This window comes from Acanthisitta chloris, unplaced genomic scaffold, assembly GCF_000695815.1.
Source record: "Acanthisitta chloris isolate BGI_N310 unplaced genomic scaffold, ASM69581v1 scaffold43067, whole genome shotgun sequence".
NCBI classification, from domain to species: domain Eukaryota; kingdom Metazoa; phylum Chordata; class Aves; order Passeriformes; family Acanthisittidae; genus Acanthisitta; species Acanthisitta chloris.
In genome coordinates, this window is record NW_008682843.1 from 3,306 (window position 1) to 26,752 (window position 23,447).

The 23,447-nt window shown below is 40.6% G+C and overlaps 1 protein-coding gene across 3 annotated transcripts in view; it reads right to left on the reverse strand.

Annotated features, from left to right (window-relative positions):
- Positions 1-23,447, reverse strand: part of TNRC6B (trinucleotide repeat containing 6B) — a 44,884-nt gene that overhangs the window by 3,299 nt on the left and 18,138 nt on the right. Inside the window, exons 7-20 of one of the 3 annotated variants that reach the window (XM_009078658.1) lie at positions 22,194-22,268; positions 20,878-20,923; positions 13,942-14,090; positions 12,615-12,785; positions 10,230-10,355; positions 9,041-9,172; positions 8,409-8,510; positions 8,017-8,191; positions 7,532-7,654; positions 7,171-7,347; positions 2,398-2,544; positions 2,049-2,144; positions 1,044-1,268; positions 483-553 (exon numbers count right to left, since the gene is read on the reverse strand). In XM_009078658.1, coding sequence (XP_009076906.1) covers positions 483-553; positions 1,044-1,268; positions 2,049-2,144; positions 2,398-2,544; positions 7,171-7,347; positions 7,532-7,654; positions 8,017-8,191; positions 8,409-8,510; positions 9,041-9,172; positions 10,230-10,355; positions 12,615-12,785; positions 13,942-14,090; positions 20,878-20,923; positions 22,194-22,268 — 1,815 coding nt within the window. Of the gene's footprint in view, positions 1-482; positions 554-947; positions 1,269-2,048; positions 2,145-2,397; positions 2,545-7,170; positions 7,348-7,531; positions 7,655-8,016; positions 8,192-8,408; positions 8,511-9,040; positions 9,173-10,229; positions 10,356-12,614; positions 12,786-13,941; positions 14,091-20,877; positions 20,924-22,193; positions 22,269-23,447 lie in introns of all 3 variants that reach the window. The other 2 variants (XM_009078657.1, XM_009078659.1) reach the window with 2 other exon arrangements.

The window sequence follows — 23,447 nt, forward strand, 5'->3', positions numbered from 1 at the left end:
CTCATTTTGAATGGAAGCAAGCTCTGAGAACACTTGCAGAAATAACCTAACCAGACTGTTTTGGCAGGAGAGCTGGAAAAACTCTGTGGTTTCACTATGGAAACACTAAAGTGAAAACTGGCAGTTACACCAACTTTCTTACTGACAACATCCCGAAGAACAGTCTCTTTAACAGTTATAAACCATTCCACATTGTAACTACGCAACTTACCCTCACTTCTAAGAAAAATCTTTCTGTTCCAATAACTTCTTGTGACTCTTAAGTAAAGAAATGTTCTACCAGTCATGTAGCAAAACCTGAACATTTTAAAGTTAGCTGAAGAAATTACAATAGGAAAACAATCAGACCGCAGCTCAGTTTAGTATAAACGTGTTACATATGCTGACAAATCTGATTTTGTCATTTTACTCAAAGAGAAACAACTGAAAAATTCACCAAGCCTCGGTAAAGCAAACAAGTTCCCAGAAACAACAGAAAATACCTGTGGAGTGAGATTGTGAAGAACGAGCCAGTAGCTAGGACGAACTGAGCCACCATCACTCCAAGTAGATGCTGTAAATTACAAGACAGAGCAATCAAGACAGATTTGATACAGAAAAACCCATCCCGTTTTTCTTTACAGTTAGGCCTTTCAGTCTCAGAAAAATTCAGCATTATCAGCCCTGTTAACACACAGCCTAAGACACAAAGCCTAACCTTTAGTTGTGAAAACATAACTACACCTTTCCTCATGTTTCACATCAAGATTCATTTTACTAGTTACCTCTGAAGAGTTTCCCACCCACAGCAGGCATCTAGTCTTGAAAGGCCCCATGCAGTAGGTATTTTCTCCTGGCAGCCCTCTTTACTCAGCCCCTACAGCAGGACCTGTGATTCCACCCCACACCCACTCCAATTACCAACCCAAACTTCCATTTCAACAAGGAACCATTTTCCCCCCTTTTACCATACAACCACAACTTTCTTTCCTCCAAACCGTTAGTGCTGTAAAACGTACACTCCTCAGGTCTGATCAATGGTGCTAGCAGTTGATTCTTCTCACCAGAGCCAAGCCTTGAGTCCTGTGCCCCCCAGCCCCTGACCGATCTGGGTGCTGTGCTGTTCCATGGAGATGATGGTTTGGGGTTGGTCAGGCCAGGAGGTGGGCGAGGCAGCCCTGTAGTGTTCCTTGAGGAAATATGGTTTTTCCACATCTTGTTGGAGAGATGAGTGGGATTGTGTCCTATGGGATCTGGGGACCATGTTGATTTGTAATCACTGAATTTTGCTAGAAGATTGAAGAAATTTTATGTATTAGAGAAACTTGTGAGATCAAACTAGCCTTTAACTGCCCTATCACAGTAAACCTTCTGACCACATTTGTATTGGAGACAAGCACAAAACTCAGAACCTTTCAACAGTTAATTTATCATACCAAAATAACCCAGGCTACATGTAAGTTAACTGTTGCTTATTTGATATGAGCTGACAAAAAAATTCAATACACCTAATCATTTATGATAATGTAGCTGATGGCAGTATGTTCCATCATTACTAAGATGAACAGCAACTTTTCTGTCTGCACTACCTTTCATCTGAGAACCAGAGAATTTCTACAAGCTTGGGCACTACTATCCTCGAATGAAACTGAACCTTCTTTAGGTAAAAACCTGCGAGGACCTGAAATGAGTATTTACCACTCCTGGTCTACTAAGCTCATGCTACCTCTGCGAGGATGTCCTCCCTACAAGATCAAAGCTTTCTGATGCATCACAAATCTCACACTGTGGACACAACAGCAAAGAAAGCCATTTAGCTGTGCGACAGCTGACTTGTAAACAATCTTGATAGTGCACTTTTTTTTGAGAAAGCATCACCAAATCCCTATTGCAATTGACCAGTAGTGGGTATTTCTAACACATTTCAAGGACACTTTATATAGAAGTGCAATAAAAGAGAAAAAATTAAAACACTCCCTAAAATGTCAATATTGGTCATGAACATTTGGGAGCTCTTCCTAAACCAGGAAGAAGGCAGGCCACAAATTGTCCCACACCTCTGCCCATACCTGAAGTGCTATGAACGTTGGTGAAGGAATTGTCAGAGGCACTGTAGGGCCAGGCACCAGGTGAAGGCAGCGAGGTGTTGAGGGAAGAATTAGACCCTGTCAAAGACAAAAGGAGAGACAGAGTAGGCCAATTTCTTCAGAGTCTCTGTAATACCACTGCACCTCAAGAGAGCCACGACTGTACCAATGCTGAAGGTTTCACATGATACACAGCCATAGTGCAAAGGCACACACACCTTCCTCCTCGGTCAAATGTAATAGCCGGTCCACTGTTACAACCAGAACATCAGAATAATCTCGAGTACCAGAGTGACTTAAATAATCACGCACCAGTTGTTCACTGTTTTACCTGTGGTGGTGTCCCGCAGAAGTTGGTGGTCAGTATCTACAATGGGAGATGTGGCTGTCCCCCCCAGCACACTTCCAGGGGTCACATACGGGTCAGATTCAGGGTCAATGTTTTGTATACCTTTCCATGGCACTCCTGGTTGGAACTCTGGGACAGGAGGAAAAAAGGAATTAGATGCAATCAGGAAAACGTCATATATTATGAGTCATTGCTGAAGATATTTTAGGAGGGTAAACAATTGTCTTCTACACTGTTTCTCTGGAAAAAGAAAGACTATTTGTTATAATAATAATCCATTTCACATTTCCTCCCACAGCACTAGCTCTAGTGTCTGAATACAATACTGGTGCAAATGCATCGGTATCCCTTTAACTACTACTGCTTTACTACATTCAGATGGGATTGCAATAGTTTTAATACATCATGTACAAAATACATAAGATTAGATTCCACACACATACTCTGTGTGTGCATGCAGAAGCCTTTCACAAGGAAAGGCTACCTACCTTAAGGGTTTGCAAACACACCTGACACTTCACACTGTAGGTACACACACACTTTGTGCATTGCCTATCAATACTGAGGTAATGCTAAGGTGAGATGCCTTGTGGTAAAAGCAATGCATATACTCATTGACATCTGCCATGCTTCACAATGAGATGGGATATACTTATCATGCTTTAGTTTCAACTACAGCTCCAGGCATGGCAGAATTTTAAGACAAGACGATGGATTATATTAAACACGAACATATGAAAACTCCAGTTACTGTAAGAAAGATCAGTAACTTGGTTCCTTCAATGATTAAAGCGCTGTGGTCAATTTTGGAAGCAAATGATAAAGTAAAACTACCGAACACAAAAACAAGTAAAGAAGCTTCATATACTATGTGACAATTTGGCTAAGTGTGAGACGACTGCCAAGGTGGCAGACTCTTCCCTTGCAGGTACAAGTCCAGGAGCTGGAATGCTACCTTTATTCCCAACCCAAAGTTTCGAAGCAATTATGATTGAATATTTGAGTGTAATTAAAAATTCTTTAGTAAAATTGGGATCCAGGATGTGCTCTCTCAAATGAAACCATGTAGGATGAATCTGGCATGGAAGGGTTCATTTCAGTCACCTTTGTAATGGAGTAATATAGTCAAGACTATGATTTTCACAGACAAATACAGAAGAAAATGCTATTACTGGTTCAAACAACTGGCACAGCAGGGGCAGTATAAGACTGTGAGAATACACTGGCAGAAGAATCTCAGAGAAGACATTAAGAAACGTTCCACTGGGTCAGAGCATCTAGTCCAGTATTTTGCCAACAGTGGTAGGAGAGGTACCATTTAGGGACAGAACACAAACCTGCCACTATCTGTATACTGCTGCCCTCAAGCTCTCCCAGCATCCACAGTCCTATCTAGGATGGCAGAAACACTCACTGTCTCCTAGCACTTGCCTGTGAAACTGTTTTTCCACCAGTTCATCCGACCACTCTTTCAACTGGCTAGTACCATCTGTCTCAAGAACCTCTAAAACCAACACAATCCAGAAGTTCACCACTCTCACCTATTTAAAATTAATATCCTCTTTAGTCCAGCATCAGTACCATGGTTCTAGCACTGCAGGATTCACAGAATTACAATGCTGCATTTAACTTGCTTGTTACCTTCATGATTTTGTAAACATCAGTCAAACCTCCCAATCTTTAGTAACTCAATAAAATAATCTACAATACCAGGTATCAACTTCTAACACTATGAGCAATCAGCACTGCATCATGGGAAGAATCTGCTCAGCTACTGCTAAAATACTGCAATTCCCTGACAAACAGGACCACCTTATGCTTAAGTAAAAAGCATTGCAGCTCTTGGGTTTAGTCAAAATATCATCTCTGCTCTGAGACAAAAAAAACTCCTACGAACACAGGTTAGGACCTGGAAATCAGAACTTGTTTTGGAAAAAAAAAAAAAAAAAAGAAGTGCAAGTTTTGTATTTGTAAAGATTTCTGAAAATTTGTGAGACTGAAAATGAAGTGCATAGCAAGCTCTAATCAAAAGGTTAATGAATATACAAACAAGGCTCCAAGGCCCAGGTGTATTATTGTATATGAATACATCCACTCATCAATATAACCCTGGTCTGGAGAAGAGTTTTCCTTGAGCTTCAGCATACTGATCAACTTCTAAAAACTTTCAGAACTATCATTTGGGGCTGATAGTCATTCTCATGCACATTCACCAACTCTGTCCACAGACATGCTTTTTTATTTCTAGACAGTAAAGAAAATGTGGAATGCATTTCTTCACTGATATTTGAAAGGTCCTCTCAAAAATTTCAAACATAAGATTATTACAAAAATCATGACATGACATCCAGGGCAGTTTGCCTGGAGTATATGACTGAACTGATCTTGAATGGGAAAATTACAGTCTAGTATTACCTAGGTATGCAAGTCTGTGTGACATAACCAAAACATATAGTTCTCACCAATGCAACAAAACTTGCTCTCACCTCCAAGTGTGGTATCAGTTTGATTGGGCACCACTTCATTTATCTTTGTGCTGAACAATACTGTTCTCTTGAACGGCAGAATTTCTGCAGCAGATGGCATTTAGGAGGGAAATGTGAGAGGTGTAGTCAGGGTGAATGCTGAGTGACCACTGTATTCATTCAAAGGAAAAATGCACTCATTTCAAGAGGTTTGCTCTTGTAAAATCCTTCTTGTTAACAACTTATTTTCCAACACTAGGAGGGAAAATTCTATCTCCATGCCAGGAACTGACAGTGGGCCTCATCTACAAGCTTGCAGAGAAGAAGGACCTAGACCATAAAGTCATTTTAGGTCTTCGCTCTCCATCAGGGTGTGTGTGGGTAAGGTGGATCACAATTTCAGCCAAGTTTCCCTTGTCAAGGAAGGCCATAAGCTAGACAGACTATGAGACAGCTCAACTGGCTGATGGTTATGGAACAGTAAATTGCCCCAGCAGTCTATGGACCTCCTAAGAGTGGGACAGCAATACAGAAATAACTACATAAATGCCACATGCCAAAACCCAGGAACTGTTACATGACACTTGCAACGACAGTCTTAGGCTAGTCATTCACAGAAGAAATAGGAATGGTACTGATGATCTCAGGAAATGTTTATGTTCAGGATTTGTGAACTTCCCTAATCCTCTCACAGTGGCAAGGCAGTCAGCAACAAAAACTTTGCTTATTTCTGACAGTGGCACTGCAGGTATCACTCAGGAAGCTCTGTATCATTAACGAGGGGCAAAGAGTAGCTATCCAGCTTCTCACTTCTGTAACAGTTTTCCCGTATCAAGAATCTCAACAAAGCCAGGAGCTGCTCCAAAGCTTGGCAACAAGGCAGAGATGATGCTCATGTCTGTGTACTGTTTCTCATTATTATACAGGGGAATGGTGACTAAAGAAACAAGTTCAGCAACAATGAGCCTATGAGAGAGGTCTTGTAAAAGAACAAATTTTAGGAGTTTCTGGCATTATGAACAGTAACTCCAGTTCAAGAAGTTCAGTACTTAACAACCAGGCTGACAGACATGTAATGCAAATACACCAGTACAGAAAGCAGTGAGCAGTATGGAAACTTATGGGTGTGCAGATGTTTTTGAGGCAACTAATTCTTTAAGTCTGTTAGCTCATCAGGAAACATTTTCCTGTCAGAGTTAGACACTGAGGGGTTCTCCACATAAAAAACTGTAACTACCTTTTCTAGGTTTCCTGCAGTTTTATCTGTCACAGATTCCTAGGCTTTCTAATGCAAGGTCTGTGCTACTGGTTTAACCCAAGAGATGTACCCAGACTTTTTTGTGCTTGAGGGGATACACAGCAGCAGGTTTGCAGTCAGAGAAAAATCACAGCATCCACTATTTGCTGAACAGCACTGCTGATTAATCTGTGCAAACTCAAGGACACCACTCTGTGTTTAGTGAATGTTTTATACAGAAAATTACCTGCCTATTCAAATAAACATGCTTTATTTTTCCTAGGTACATGAGTTTTCTAGCAGAAACAAAATTGACAGTGAAACTAGAAAAATTTAAAAATATGCCACTGCCTATCATCCAAAAAGCAAGAAACTACTACCCAAACCACAGGACTGCTGAGCATTACTGAAGCACTGCAACACTCTTCGACCCTTTACGCAACATGAGCAAAGGTGAGCCACAACAGTGTGGCACACACATCCTACACACGCTGCACCAGTGCTTTGGCAGGAGAGACCTGATGGTCTGCAATGGATCCTATTTGTAAAGTTGCCAGAAGAAAAGTTCATGCTACATAAAACAGAGAAGTTCAAGAAAATCCTGTTCACACCATCACAAAATCTCTCACTTTCACATTGTTGCTTTCTGATTTCATGCTATCAATCAGAATTTTTACATCCCACGTCAGCCTACAACACAAACAAGGGCTCAGCACAAGAGGAGGGAGATCATCTTGTGTATTCCATGAACACGTGTTCTCGTGAAAATTTCTGTACGTGTACAGTCACCAGACTACAGAAGACAGGAGTTCACCTAACAGAAACCAAACACTATTCAGGCCACTCAGTAGTTAGTTCATATTTAGCCCAGCAAGTTTTTACTGGAACATCAACATGTATGTCCCAACTTAATGTGGGCGAAATTTAAAAACAAAGATAGGCCAAGCAGAGCAAGTGTGTTCTTTGCAACGGTTATTAAAGCAAGTATGACGAGGAAAGGTCCCAGCACACCTGCTCTAAAGCCAGGACACAGCCCCTGCCCGTGGGTAATACCTGGAGGCCAGCTGGCGTTGCTGGATTTACTTCCGATCTTGTTCGTTGGTGGAGATTTGGCAGGTAACCAACTATCACCAGCAGGGCCTGTGTGGCCGCCGAGCGGGTCGCCCTGGATTATGTCGAACTGGTTGTAGGGCGATCCTCCGCGAGCCTTTCCAGGGGGCACTATTGCACCTGAAGCATTAAACACATCTATTTACTCTCAGGAAAGGCTGGGATCCTTAGGAGCATGGTATACTAAAACAAGAAGTATTTAAGATGCATATTGGTGAGGCAAGACATAGTTTCATCTGAGCTATTTCACCTCTGGAAAGATGATACTACCATGCCACTCCCAAACAGCCAGTCCCCTTCTCACCATTTTTGTGCATATTGGCATCTTGTGAAGCCACAGAGGGCAGCCCTTCCATCATAGTCCACTGTTTAAAGCGGGATTCTGTTCCAGCCACCATGCCATAATCCATGCCTCTTGAGCCAAAGCCTGTAAACAAACAAACAAAACTCCACTGTCATTTGCTATTCTGATTTTAAATATTTTCAAACAAGGAGCCATTGTCATCATAAGAAAGGTAAAAAACTCCAACAGTATCAAAGGGTATGTTCAAGGGGCAAATAAGTTAGGTCAGTATGCCGAGATACGCTTTCACCTTAGGCTTGTTGTCTTACTGTATAATGAATGAAATAGCATTATTTTTCAAAGTGGACACTTTGTCATAACTTTCTCTCTAATGCTTCTGCATAAACGACTCATTTCTGGACCAAGGCATAACCGACTTACACAATTACCATATTAAGAGGATAACTACAGGCAAGGCACCCAATCTCCTTCCACACAGCACTTACCTGAACCGTATCCAGGTATTTGCCCTTTGGTCTGCAAATCTGAGAGACCCACATTCAAAGGATTGGGTACCATGCTGTCTAAATGTGGCTTAGGCCCAACAGGGTGGGATGGTGAATGCTTCATGCCAGGCTGCCTCTGCTGCTGCTGCTGGAGGGCACTCACCATACGAGCAATCTGCAAACAAAAGGGTTCATATATGCTATACTGTAACACAGAATTCCAGCAAACATGAATAAACAGCAACATAGAAGAGATCCAAAAGACCTTGCTCTCTGCAAAGTGCAATATGAAGAGAGCAGATGACATTACTAAAGCCAGCACCATCTTTACTGAGACTGCATTTTCCCAGCACACTTTATACTTCGTATGACTGACAAAAACAGTGTCACACCTGTTGCTCCTGCTGTTGTCTCACAGCTTGAGATAACTTTCTCTGGCTCTGTAACAGCTGCTGCTGTTGCTGCTGCTGCTGCTGAAGGAGGAGCTGACACGCCTACAAGATAAGTGGGAATAGGAAGAGTGAAAATACAGAGGTCATCAAGCGGAATATAATTGCCAGGAGCTAGTCACTAGCAAATGCTTTGCTCAAAACTTAGGTAAACTGTTTCTCATTACACTCACTCGAACAAAATGACAGTGAATGCATTAGAGTATTATATCCTTTGCTTGTTTCTAATTCAACATCATGCAACAGTAGTACTAGGACCTGCTTTATTATCATCACTATGACTACAGGTCTGAAGAAAACTTCATTAAAAATCAACAAACAGCTGCTTTCTGTGCAAAACCAGTGCTGAGATTCGTTACTAATCCACTGCAACATCCACAATAACCACATGGGCCTGTTAGGTTCATCTGCTGCCCTCTAGCAGGGCTTCGTTATCCTGGACAGCAAACGGGGAATACTTGTACATAAGGAACACATCGGTAGAACAGAACAGCACTGGGGCAAACACAAAAAGAAAACTCTTTCAGCAGACAATTTGCAAACAGTCTTCTCTCACAAGATGATGTGCTACTTACTAATTGAAACTGGGGAATCTGTGGAAGCTGGCTCAGCATGGCAATCTGTTGTGGAGAAAGCTGGGGGCCCATATTGAAAAGACCAGGATTCAAGCCACTGTTGGGAAACTGTTTGAGCATGGAGGCCGAAACCTGCATGGAAACCAGTTACACATCCTGAAGAAATGCACTGCTATGAGAAAAGATGATGAAGCATTTCTATAAAGGAACAGGTATGACACCAATCTTAAATGGCGCTCTGGGAAAGACGTTACAGATTTATTAACACATTACGTTCAAACATGCACAGTCTATGACTTGAGCAGAGTGAATACCTCACTTGATTGACAATATACAGTATTACATGTGCAGATGCAGACACACACACAAAGGTTCCTCCCCCAACCAGTCAGGTGCTAGAGACTGCAGTAAATTAAAACACTGGTATACATGTGCAGCTAACCAGTAATCACAGTACTGCATTGTCACATTAAAAACGTACTGCTTGACAAGGGAAAAGGAAGGCATTCAGGCAGTCACTGGAGCAAAGAAACAGTGCCTCACAGAAAGAGTTAATCTCTTTGTACACTGAATAAGCTATAGTAAAAGACAGGAGTAGGTGGAGAAGAATCCCCCCATTTCTCCCTGCATTATTTTAGACTTACACAGTAGAAGTCAAGAGAATCTCAACAAGTGTTGAACAAGTCCAAAACAAAAGGTAAATTTGTATGTTAAGAGACCCTGAGGTCCTGAGATAAAGCTCTGCACCGTAAATGCAACATGTAGCCCTTCATCAAACCTCTCTCTCTGGGGGGCTGGAAGCACAGGCCAAGACTGCTTAAAAAATTAAGCAACCTGTCACACTTAAAAAAAAAAACTTTAAGCTTTCATGTTGGGTTTTTTGTTCTTTTTAAAATACTTTGCAAAAGCCTATGTAAAACATAGGACTCCCAAATCTGCTTTCAGGTTTAAAAATACTGGTAGCGAGCATTTACCATCAACTACCTTGGAACAAGAAAGAATGCTAATCCTTCTGCACTAAGTTTTAAGTACTTTCAACTACGAATTTTAGGTTTTTTTGCCTTACCTAATTTTTCCATTTCTTAACATCAAGTCAAGCCTAAGATAGGAAGTATAAGGAACCTCAATGGTGTGCTCTGAAGGCTGTAGCTCTACTTTTACAAGTAAGCAGTTGCTATAAATTCCTTACCTGGGGAGAAAGGAATTGGGGAGGCACTTGCGCCCGGATATTGGGGGAAGGATTTAGTGGCTGCACTGGTGTGTGCATGCCCCTCGATTGTGCTGTGCTGTTTCCAAACAAACCATGATTGCCACCCTACAAAATTAAAGCAGTAGTGAGAAGAAAAATCTTTCAGGATAATGGATTTCTATGCTAGTAACTACATAGCAATAACAACGAGGAAAGTACTGACTTAAACAGAGTTCCCTTAGAATTACAGAGACATTTGCCTTAGATTAGTCATACCCTACCTGGGTAAAAAACTGCTGCACTACATTTTTGAGTTGCAGGTTTTTTCTCCTCTAGCATTAAAGGGTCATGTTTATCTGCTTATTTCAAAGCACAGGACAAAGCTAATGTTTTAATGTTTTGCACTTTACATGTTGGGAAATGGGAACTTGGAGTACAAATGCCACACTCAAAAAACCCCATTTCATTGGCTTAAAAGTATGGCAAGACTGTGTCAACAAGAATTTTGGGCCACCATTTTAGAGAACACAGGTACTTTTTCTGAGTGGGTTGTTGAGATATCACTCATAAGGCTGCTATTTCCTCTGCAGGCCTTTCACTAACTGAAAATCGAATTCTAAAGTTGTATTAAAATTTTTCTTCCTGCTGTGAAAATTTCAGCATTCTCATTGGGATGTTTTCCTTTTTTTCCCCCCACTAAATTGGAAGAAAATTCTCAAGTGAGGGGAAAAAAAAGAATCTGATGCTTTTATTCCTTCTTGTGATTTATTTTCTAACACATGAATGCTTGCTGTTTGAGGTTTTCTTAATTATAAGTATTCACTGTTTTATAAGCAACTTTTGTAGTAAACCTTACTGCATGAAAAAGACGAAAGAAAATTCCTGATGTGTTTCACAATTTCAGCCTCTGAGCAGACTTTTTTGGTAACATCTTTCAAAAAAAGCCATAGGAGATGTTATGAACAGTCTCCTACACTAACAGTTGCACTCTGTTGCTCTGAAAAGCTGAAGCTCATGCTCCAAAGCACCTGTAAGTGTCATGATTCTGTCCTTTCGGGCTCAAGACCCTCAGAACCTCCCACCTTCTGCTGTGTATCAGGACACCTGTGATCTCCTCAGATCCCTGGGATTCTAGAGAGTATATTTTCCATCCCTCAGCCATCATTCTCTGTTCTCCCTCTCCATGCCAGCACTGCTGTACCCAGCATAAATTCAGCGTTCTTCCAAACTGACATTATGCAGGCCTTCACCAAAGCCTTTTCTTCCTTTACATACCAGGATTTTGTAAATTCTGCCTTCCTCCTACCATAACACTGTGCATCCTCTGCTATCCTTTTGCTCAAACAGAAGTCTCTCATCCTGCTCCTGTACTGGCAGCACTACAGATTGCCTCATTCACCTGCACTATCCTCCACCTAATGTATCTTCTCCTTCAGAAGCAACTCAAGACGTCATACTAAGCACACAGGAGGATAAACAAAAAAAACAAACCTAAGAGACAAGAGTTTTTATTCTGGAAAGAACTGGCTGGGGTCAACCACACATTAAAATTTTTGAGAGGCCCTGAAGCTGCAGCTACACTTACAGCCCTCTCTATAACTCTGCAGCATTCTGCACACTGAGACCAAGAACATGCCTGCAAATTTTGGACTTCATCTGATGCACAACACTGTGTCACATAGAAACGAAAAGACAACACAAAGAAACACCATCATGTTAGGCATGTGACTACAAAAGCTAGACCAGTTGCAATAATTAGGTTCTATTCTTTCAGCTCCTAGTATTCCTGCAACATTTTCTTCTAGCACAATGCAAAACATAATAGCCAGAATTTCTTCCAAACTGCAGTTAACCCTTCATTCCTTTCCCACCATTCCCTCATACACAGAATAAAAATAATGCTATTTCAAGAGGTTTTAAAGGCTACTCAATCGATCCTTACTTTTGGCTGTGGGGAAAGGAGAAGGGAACAGGCCCAATGTTAAATCCCTGCAATTTTTTACAGGCACATTTCTACATACAAGGTCATCGAGTGAGGTGTGGAAAAATTCAGTGTTAGGGGGTGATGGGGCAAATCAACAGCCTATAACTGGGTTTTATACCAGTGATTAAAACATCAAGGATGCCACTGACTTCATGACTTCTGAAAAGCTCATCTACCTGCTGTTGCACTGTGATTCAGGAAGAGGCCAACAGAACCAGGCAGAATACATTTTGATGATAGGCACCAATGTGGACTGACACTCAATGGCCTGATATAGCTGAAAACTTCCCTTAACAATATTAATTTATTTAGAAGAAAAACAAATGCAAGCAACCAACTAACCAGGATTAAGCCCAGGTTGCAGCCTTATAACAATGTATCTTATAAGGTGGCCTGCTTACTTGTCTAGCAGCGAAGTTTTGGGGACTGAGCCCTGAGCCGATTGCCCCAAGGCCGACGTTGGATAGTGTGGAACCAGAGGGAGACAGCTTGTAGCTGGGAGAAGGGGAGAAGGGAGAGCAGGGAGCCTCATCCCCAAGGCACCCATCTTGATTGGAGAAAGGCAAAGTCAGCTGAAGCAGCAGTTAGCCAACAGCAGGAGTTGGTTAGTGAAGCAACAGAATGCAAGAGGAGAGAAAGAGGGACGGTGAGTGACTAGGAAGAAGCAAAGTTAATTTGTAATAGCAGTTACAAGGACAAAACTTGTGACTCAAATGATCGCCTGACATTTAAGATTTTGGTCCAAGGAGATAATCAATAAATCCCTGAAGGTTTCTTTTTAAAAATACACTTTGAACTCTCAAGAAGTTTGTTTCTGATAGTGGCTATTACCACTACAAAAACACACGAATCTTGAATGAACTCCTACTGTCAGCACAACTACCAACATGATTTGTTAGGAAACGCATTAGCTCTGCTCGTGGCATTTATTAATGAGGCCACTAGAGGGAGTGGACAAAACTGCTTTTTGGCTTGGTACACCAAAATGGAGGAGTTAAAAAATTCCTATACAGCTAACACGCCTTCAGAATTTTTACACCAAATTGTTCGTTCACTGCACATGTGATAAACTGCAGTTAAAAAACCAACCCTAACGCATTTAGAATCTATGGGACACTCCAATTCGTGTGAAGCAATTAGTATTTGATGATAGTAACAGTGAAAGCTTCTGTTTAAAAAATAGGAAAGAATATGAAAGGAACACTGCTGTAACATACAACAGATGACACAGAGAAACAGATGTCATACAGAAGCTTACAGTACACGGACATACAGCATAAGGGGGCATGGGATTTAGAAAGGGTGATTCCAATATATGCCAGACATGAAAGCAGAAAAAAATTTGGAAGACTGTGATTACTTATATTTACTTCAATCTAAACCATGTTTTTTTAACAGTAGATGACTGTAGTCAGTAGACAAAAGAATCATCATGATGAAACCTATAATGAATTTCTTTGCTACCAGGAGTTTACTCTTCCAAGAAAAAAATGGAGTTTCTTTTTGTTCACATCAACAGCAGTCTGTTCTAGAATAAAAAGTTTGTCTATGCACACCTGACACCTGTTTTATACACACACTCATTCTACAAATATAACTCCCCCACAGCTTTCATTACTGAGCTCATTCAAGGTTATTGAATTTTTAACACTTCCAGAGAGGTAGGGTAAAAACTGGCACTTTGAACACAGAGGCTGATATTAATTTATCTGAAGATATTTCTCTCACCTTCTCAAAATAAGGCCCACTATCTGTGGTTCCCATGTCTTTGGAATTAGGTGGACGGAACCCAGATCGATCCTTTCTCATCATGTCATTAAAGTCCCCGAGATTCATGGCTCGTTTGTCTACCTCAAACTTCTTATCTGGGAGACCACCTGTAAAGAAAAGAGGAAATTAGTGCCAATAATCACTCGACCATGTTTCATGACAGCAGGTTCAAAGATAAGAAAACATCTTTAAGATCAAGGTATAAATAAATTAGATCTGACTTACAATTTAGCATAGCTACAGTTGCTATTAAGTGTTGAAAAATTAATGCAGGAAGCTTCATTTTTAAGACTGAACAAGCAGTTTAGAGTTTAATGTGAACTATTTCTCACAGTTTATGCACAGATATAAACATATACATTTCTACAGCAGCCTAGGTCAATGAATGACATTAATTTATACGTAATTCTCAGTATCTTCCAAAACTTGCATTGTTATTGGTATTCAGTATCTAGGAAAGATACCACTATTTAAGTTCATATACTCTACTTAGCCTTTACTGGGTTTGGCATTGAGAAATCCTTTTGAGATTATTTGAGAAATTTGATCACAAGCACATAATTTGATCACAACTCTCCTACCATCACGTGAACTTAACTCTTGAACACAAGAGATCAACTGGTATATTGTTACTTCCAGACAGGCAACCAGCCTCCCTCAGCCTGTACACAATGATAACCTGACCAGTAACAGAGACACTTTTCAAACACCCCCTAAGTCTCCTGTCATTGTTTAGTGAGTAATCTGGTGGAGGCTGAGGAAGAGATGTCAGTAACAGATGATCAAACCGCAACATCCACAGTGAACAAGACATCAGCTTTCTCTATATGCTTATCATCAGCCAAGAGCTGACTGAAGAAGTTTTCTACCTTACACACTGAACTGCTGCCAAGGAACAAATTTTTTTTGGTCGTATGTGGCACCTGTAAGGTATCAGATGCATATTGTTATGTTGGAGTAGATGGAAAACATTTTCATTTTAAAATATGGACATAATAGAAATAAGCTTTACTGGTATTCTGAGTTTTAAAGAACACTGTTTAGCTAGTAGCACAGATGGTCTTTCCAAGAACAGTTTAAAAAACATGTCACCACAATTAACAAGAAAATCTATGACTTTTCCAAAGGAAAGTGGTGATAGATATCCTACCCTAGCACTGATGAAACACTTAGTCTTAAACAAAGCAGGCACTCCAATACCTTCAAAACACTGTTCCTTGAAAAAGCTTCTCAAATCCAACATCTCTTCATAATCTCCAATCACAATCTATTAATATTCATAGCTATGTTGTTTCCAAGAATTTATGAAACTGACCACTAATTACATGGGCTTTTCTTGCTGGCACAGCTTTCAAAGTTGATCCAGCTCCATCCTCTCAGACTCCTTCAACATCATTTTATGAAAAAAACCCCAACCATTTGACAAATCAAGCCCCATTTCTTGGCTTGTAGCTGGAGTCATACTGACCAGGATGAGCTCATGAGTCTATGATCCCTTTCTAACATATCCTGAAAAGCTAGAACTGGCTTTGCAAAAGCAGACACACAAAAAAGCCACACAGAGCTCAATGCTGTCAAACCACCACACACAATGCCAGCAATGCACTACACCAAAGGGCTCATGCGCTTTAATTCTAGACAGGAAGCCCTGTCCGTTAGTTGCTTGAAAAGAAACTGAAAGCGAGACAGAATTGCATCACGATCTGAAAAGAAACTGGGTCAATGCCAACACAAGATGACTAAGCCACAGAAACACCCTTCTGCCTCTCCAGCTATCCTGATGATCCAATCAACTCCTCAAACATTACTAAATGATGCCTTGTAAAACACGTGGAGCACTAAATAGCACCTTTAAAGGCTTCAAGCACAAATATGCGTGTCACTTAGTGCTGAGGCAGCTGCTTAAACTTTGATACAAGCAAGGCCTTGCTATGAGATGATTTACCCCATTCACAGAAAACTCTAATGCAACCTTGAAACCTGTTGTAGGAGTCTGCCTTTTGCACTTGCCAGCTAAAACTATAAATAATGCAGGTGGCTGAGGACTAGCTTTACCTTATGTAGTACAAGACAACCATTAAAATCTGACAAGTTTGAATTTCACCCTCTGCAGCAGGCAAGAACATGAATAAATATGAAAGCATATATGATGTGCATGAATAAATATGCAGCCCCAAAATCTCTACATGCAGAAACGCAGAAAAGGTAAAAGTCTGTCCTCATATAAGACCATCTTCATAAAATAAGACTCTCCACGAGTTCTCAGATTTTTCCCACTACTAACAGTTGTGAGAAACACCGTGAAAAACGCAAAATCAAACAAGATCTTGGAAGATGTCATTTCCTCCCTGGTGAGGGAAAAAACCCCTATTAAGTTCATCTCCCCCAACACACGCTCACAGCTTAAAAGAAGAAAACCCCTGAATTCCATACAAAACTATATAATATGATCCTGCACTGGGAAATAGGAGACAAACTGCTGCTGAGCAGTTACCCAAAACATGTGCCAACAATAGAGTCAACATGGTGAACACACAAACACCCAGTGGGGTAACCCAAACAGAAAAATCACATTTGAAACGTTTTTCTGCTCGCCACAGAACCATTTTAAAGATCCTGGTTTTATACCTTTGCCATGAATTTACATCATCCAAGCCTAGTGAGTGAGCACATCCACTTAGATATTGAGGTGTTTCACCTGAATGCTATGTCAGGCTACAGCACTGTAATGTATTTACAACAGATGCATGAATTGCTATTCTATCAATAGGCATTTCAAATTTATTTCCCAGTCTTGACAGGTGATTTAAGCATTCAGTGATCTGCAGAGGTTGCAACTAATACAATAAAAAAAGAAACAAAGGTGTTTGTCAAACAGGAAAGAAAAACAAACTACTAAGTGGTTCTGACAAGCTGCTTTACTGCAGCAAACTTCATGCCTCAGAACTTACAGACTGAGAGAGATTTCAACCAGAACAAAAAAAAGAGCCATATCATATTTTCAAAGTAAACAAGATATCCATTAAAGAGATGTGACAGAAACAGAAAAGAGGCAGTAGATCTGCCTCAGGCATGTTACTGATCCATCTCTTTTCTGTGATTGCCAGTACTGCTCTAGCACCCTGCAATAAAAGGAACACATTCTTTAAACAAGGAGACTAAGACCAACGTGGTAAAAACTGCTTACTGACAATGCGTGATGACCAGAGCCAAGGTGCTCCAAGCATACCAGAGCCAAAGTCATCTTTGATATACGTGGTCTCCAAGCACAGATTTAACTCTGCACACTTATCCATAAACTAGGAAGATATTGTGCTGGCAGTTACAGTGTCAGGAAAACCTGATGCTGTAATGTTGACCAAAGGCCAGTTGAGAACAAGCCTATCTTGTAAGTCAGTCCAACTTTTAAAGTCTAGAGGTAGATACAGGCTGAGCAAAACAGCTTATATGTTTCCACAAGCAACTGCCATAAGCAATAAGGGCAAAACTGCTAAGCAGAGAAGTCACAAAATAGCCTCATGAAGATCAGTTACATTTTTAGCCTTTAAAACAGACCACAAACTGCAATAAATGGCTCTCCCTAGGATCAAGGGATGCCACCATTACTGGGCACACTAGACTTAGAAGTGCAACATATCAAGACAAAGGATGCACCCTTTCCTTTCACAGGGTATTCTGAGTGTCAGCTATCTCCTCAGAAGCTCTGATGGCCTTAAGGCCCTTGACAGCAGAAAGTTCCAAAGGATCCAAAAGCTTAATTTGGAGATAAAGAACTAAGAGAGTTGTGTATTCTTAGATCTGTTCTTTACCAGCAGCATCTGAATACAGATGAGAACTGAACATCCATGAAGACAACTGATCTGTCTAGAAGACCTTTGAGAGACGCACGACACTACCAGAGCCTGAATTCTAGAAAGGCTGCATGAGGCCAAAGGGGAGAGATCAAAAAATTCTGTTACCTTCCCCAGAACTGTACTGTACTGTACTACATAAATGTACATTTTAATATCCCTTACTGAGATCCTTAACTATTTCAGAGGAAGACAGCAATTTGGGGAAGAATTAACTACTTAATCCTCTATTAAGTGTGATAGACATTTTAGGAATGCAATGTATTTTAAGATGAGAGACACTGCAGCTATCTGGATTGCACTGGAGTACCAAATCTGGAGTTGCTATTAGATGCAAACAAGTCTTGACTACCACAACTCTACCTTTGGTACCAACAAGTATTACCGGATATACCCAATAAAATAAGATTTTGGTTAGAAAAATCCTGACTACAGCATCACACAGGATGTAACAACAGTGGCAGATGAGAATGTGCTAAAGCTGTTGACAGCAAAAAGGGTCAACATAAGAGCAGATTTCTTGCACATCAAAATATTGAAAAGATTTGAGCTACAATACTAGGAAGGCTCAGAAGTTATGGCAGAATCAAAAGTGCACAGAAACTGCAATTACAGCACAACTGCCAGCTTCATGAGAACTGCCTCTTGTAGTGCCTAACAACTACTCCTCGAACCAAGAATATTTACACTGCATTTGCAGGGTTTAAACTTGTGCTATCTAGTTATCCACTGCTACCAGAAACTCCTACAGTACAGATTCGATTTGAGTTGTACGACTATTGCATCACTAAGACATAAGGCACTTTGGAGGACAGCAGTACTTCAGTACTTCCTAATGGATTACTTTCTGGGGCAGAAGGAACACCCTGACTAGTAAACTGTCTTGCTGTCTATAAAAACATAAAACTGAAGGTGGCATTTTTCTGAGAGTTGAACAAACAGTTCCTACCACTATGTACCTTCCCAGCTGTCGCTATCTGATGCTTACATGCAAACCCAAAATCAGACAATGAAATGGAAAGTTGCCAAAGACTGAATCCAAAGCACCAAACAGTGGATGCACATGACACTGGAAAGTGAGATTACTTAATGCTTACTCAGTCACAGAGCTGAGCACTGTAACTTCTTTGGCAGATGGTGCCTCAGAAGTAAACAAGAGTCTATCCTTGATTTGGAGACTGATAAGTTACTTGTATCACAGACCCCACACTATTAGACCTTAAAGCAGGCAATTTCAGAACATATTTTGAAACTAAGTGTACTTGACTTGAAAACACTGATTTTAGTTGATCCAGAGATCCTACAGACTGCAATCTGACACAGAACTACTTTTGCAGGAGCTTCTTCAGAGGTAACATCACAGAATCATCAGTGATCGATTCAACTGACAGGCTCTCACAGGAAATTTGGAACCACACCAGCAGAACAAGAATTTATTCCAAGTCAGCCATTCCTTCCATCCAGTCCTCCCCTTCTTATCAAGTCCTTTCTGCCCTTTCAGCAGCACTGTCTGTCTGACTGCATTCATGTCCCAGCTGAGGAGGAAACTTTGGCTACTATGCAGAAGTAGCTGGAAATAAGCAGCATAGTACCAGAATGTTTTAAACATAAAACAGATAAAGTAGCTACTGTGTACCAGCCATACCATGAGTCTCAGTGCTAATTATGAGATTCAGAATCAACAGTGTACATACCTTCACAACAAACTTGACTCACACTAATACAGGGACTGCTTCCAGACACAGAACCACTACACCAAAACTTCTCTGGAGTCCACAGGGCATAACTCATTTACATAGGCCATTTCACTGTTCTAGGTGAGAGCTGAGAATACTGCTTAGTACTGCTTTCACATAGCACCCTCTGGAGTCAGAATTGCAGACCTCTGTTTTTAGACATAGTAACTGGGAGGGATCTGAGACCTCTGTGACATCCCTGACAATTACAGAAAGAGGACAAACACCTCTCTCCAAACTCATGGTTGGGCTTGTACAGTGGCAATGTACTCTGAGTGGACTAGAAGATCCTTGTAGCCAAGGAGATGAGGTGATCAGCCTGCTTCTGTAGAATCTGAACAATCAAAAACTGAAGTAGGACCTAGAACAGGACTGAAATCCTCTTCCTATGTTTAAGTATCAAAGATGCTTCTGTACCGGTTTTTAGCCTTATGAAGCTTCAAAGACTTGACAGCAAATAAAATAAATAATCAGAACAGCAGATTTGGATCATGCCTTTGTATATATACATATATGTTTGGCATATTGTAGAGAAACCACCTGAAATGGCAGATTTCAGAAACCCTGAGTACTTCTATTGCAAAACCATGAGAGTCAATACTCAAGACACTCAGAGGAGAAGAGAATGCAAAACTAAACCTGATTTCAAGACTGTAAAAAATTTTCTGAGAGTTCACTACTTAGTTTCCCAAAGAAAGTAATGACAAATTTAAACATGACTGAATGGGATTGATTCAAGTGATGAACTCCAACCCTCATTTAGGATAGTGTTTCCCACACAGCCCATTCTGCTTAAACTGTGTAGTATTTGTGGTGAGGCTATCAAGAGCAAAAAGCCTAGTCCTGCTGAGCAGTAATTTGTAATAGCCTGAGGCAAGCAACTGAAGAAATCAATGGTAGAAGGTATTCTTTTTCCTCACATCACCTCCAGAAAGCTGTGGTAAATGAGATGTCCTACTACCAAGAGCTAAAACAGTTCTCTTCCACCAAATGAAAAAGCATCTCCACTTTCTTGAACCAGCAGCAATGAATACAAACTACAAAGAACAAAACACCCTTAAAAGATGTCTCTGCCACAAGTTATAGCTCTATTCTGTACAGGTGCACGTCCCAGTCTTGCGCACCAGAATCAGCTGTTTAACTATTCAGAGCCTACAGATGAGACGGAGGATGCTTTAACTCTATCCTTCTATTATAAGGAGTGCTAAAAGTAAGGAACCAACCTTTCCAGAGTACAGCATGTCATCCACATAAAAATACTTAAGTCATCTCATATTTCAAATGCATTGATATTAAAATATACTCACCTACAGACAAGTCCATCTTACTGCCTGGAATGTCATCAGTTTGACTCTGGGGAGAAAAAAAACCCAAAACAATGAACAATTCAGTCCCAACTTTTACGAAATGCTGAGCAATATTTCAGAACGGTGGAATGCAGGAAGGACACGTTTGTGCCAACAGAAGTTATACTTTAAGCTAAAAGGGAACACAAGGACTCCTCATATCACCCTGGACACACCCTGCCTCAAGCCAGTAAGGCTGTGTGTGGCAAGTTTACCCATGTGAAACCAGACACATGAACGCACGCGACAGAGAAAGATGGACAGACAGCTGCACTGTGAAATGAACCTCTGCTTTCATGTTCCAGTGGTTGAGCGACAAAACGCTGAAAATAGTGGCCAAAATGATAGCTCATCCTCATGACCTGTCACGTCATCGAGTCTTGAGATGTGCTGCCAAGTGATTCTTCAGTTGGCAGTCTGGGACAGGGTGTTCCCATAGCTTTCGGAAGCATCTACAGTCTAGCTAACTGAATTTGAGCTTGGAAGCCAAAAGACATCGCACACTAATCCTAATCCTCTCAGCGACAGCTTGTGCAGCTCTGGACTTCTCACAAAATCTCTGCATTAGTATCTTTTGCTAGCCTGCATTACATCCTATTCCTGCTTCACAGGATGACAATTTGCACAGTATTCTGCAAAATATTTTACCAATTAGCATGACAGTTCTTAAAAAAAAAATAATTATCTGTAACTATTTTGAAAGTGCTTCCCTGCAGCTCTTTTTCTCCATGTGATGTTTATTTATTCACTCTACCAATCAATCTTTAAGTATGGATTTGTAACGAGCCGTTTTTGCTCTCAAAAGACCCTGCTGCACAGTACTGCAAATATAAGTAGCCAAGACAGACACAGGGCTGTAAATCTCCCTCCCTGATAGGTGGCTGAGATGCAGAATAACCCTGGACTAATCACAGATGTCTGACACTACAGCCAGGAGCTGAGGCCTCTACAATGAGTGCTCTAAACATCATGCTATGAAAATAAAACAAATAAATTTAAAACAAAACGAAACAAAAGCCTCAAACCTATGACTATCAAGGAAACTGCATCTCAGAACAACAGCTGTCATAAAGTACCTCAGAAGAATCAAAGGAGATTTGGGATTTTGCTGAGAAGCCATTCTGAGCCAGCTATTACAGGTATTACAATCAACATGCCAATACAGCAAATGCAGATAAATATGCAGTTGCACACTGTGAAACCACTGATCTTTTGCCATATAAAAAGCTCACTACGTTTTCACAAAGTTGGATTTTCTATTAAACGACTTTACTTACTAGCAAGCCCATATTTGAAAACTGTTTGGACAAAGGGTTCATCCAGGAATCACTGTTTCCTCCTTTTAATGCGCACTGAGGAGAAAAAAAAAACACAAAAATATTGTTAGGAAACTTGTTGATTTCTTTAATTGTTTTATCCTTGAGATGCACGAGTGGAAAATGAAAATCCCGGTATGAGGGAAATACACCTCCCGGCAACATTAAGTTTTTGCATGTTTGGAAGCATTTACCAAATATTCTCTCTCAAACTGTTAGGTGACTGAACAGGATGAGCACTTGCTGTGTAGGATGTTGATCACACCTTCAGTTTCACTCTGCATCTGAAAGCTTTGTGAATGTTATTTTTTCCTCTGTTACAGTTTAATACATTCTTTAATCCATTGCATAGAGAGGTAGATTCATTCCTTGGCTTTTTTCCCTTTAGTATGTTTTGTCTTGCATGGGCACTGTGCTGACCAGGGTCTCTATTTGGCCTTAGTGCAATTTACAGATGAACAAAACCAAAACTAACAGTTCTACAGCGAAGAATTTTAATTCTTTTTGGACAGCTGCTTTGGTGGTTAAATAAATAAAGCTCTAAGTGAGAGAAGAAGTTCATGAGAAGAATTTCTGCAACACAGGAATGGCAAAACTCCCTACCATGTCACAGCAAGTATTTCCACACCCTAGGGACCTGCTCTGCCCTTTCCTTTTGAGCCTGTCCAACCTCTCTGATGAGAAGCAGACAACAGCATAGTCCTTCTAATATTAATACAGTAACAAGTGCTACTGTATTAGAGACCTAGAATGCAAACAAACCTTCGAAAGAAGTTTACTTGGGACTATAGCCAAGCTCCTGCTCCTGTTTGAGGCTAAATGTCAACAACAACAAACACAAATCAGACATAAATCCAACAGTAAGTAGAAATAAGAAGAGCATGTGCCAATGGGAGTGTGGAATCCAAACTTTAGCAGGCTATGCAAGAACAACAGCAGCAACCTAATACAGAGAGATGTGTCAGAAACAGAAGAGAAATAGCCTTGGGATACTTATTTTCATTTAGTAACGGCTCTGCAGCTTATGTACCAAAGGAATTTGACACCTACTGGCAGATGTATTAGTCACAATAGGTGTAGTACACTAAAGCAAACACAGAAGCCTCACATTTTTTACACTGCTGTAGCAGGCAGCTTTCTCTAACTCTGCAAGACCTTTTCTAAAAGAGAACTATTACAATGCTCCAACATATCAGTCATACTGTTTTCAGACAG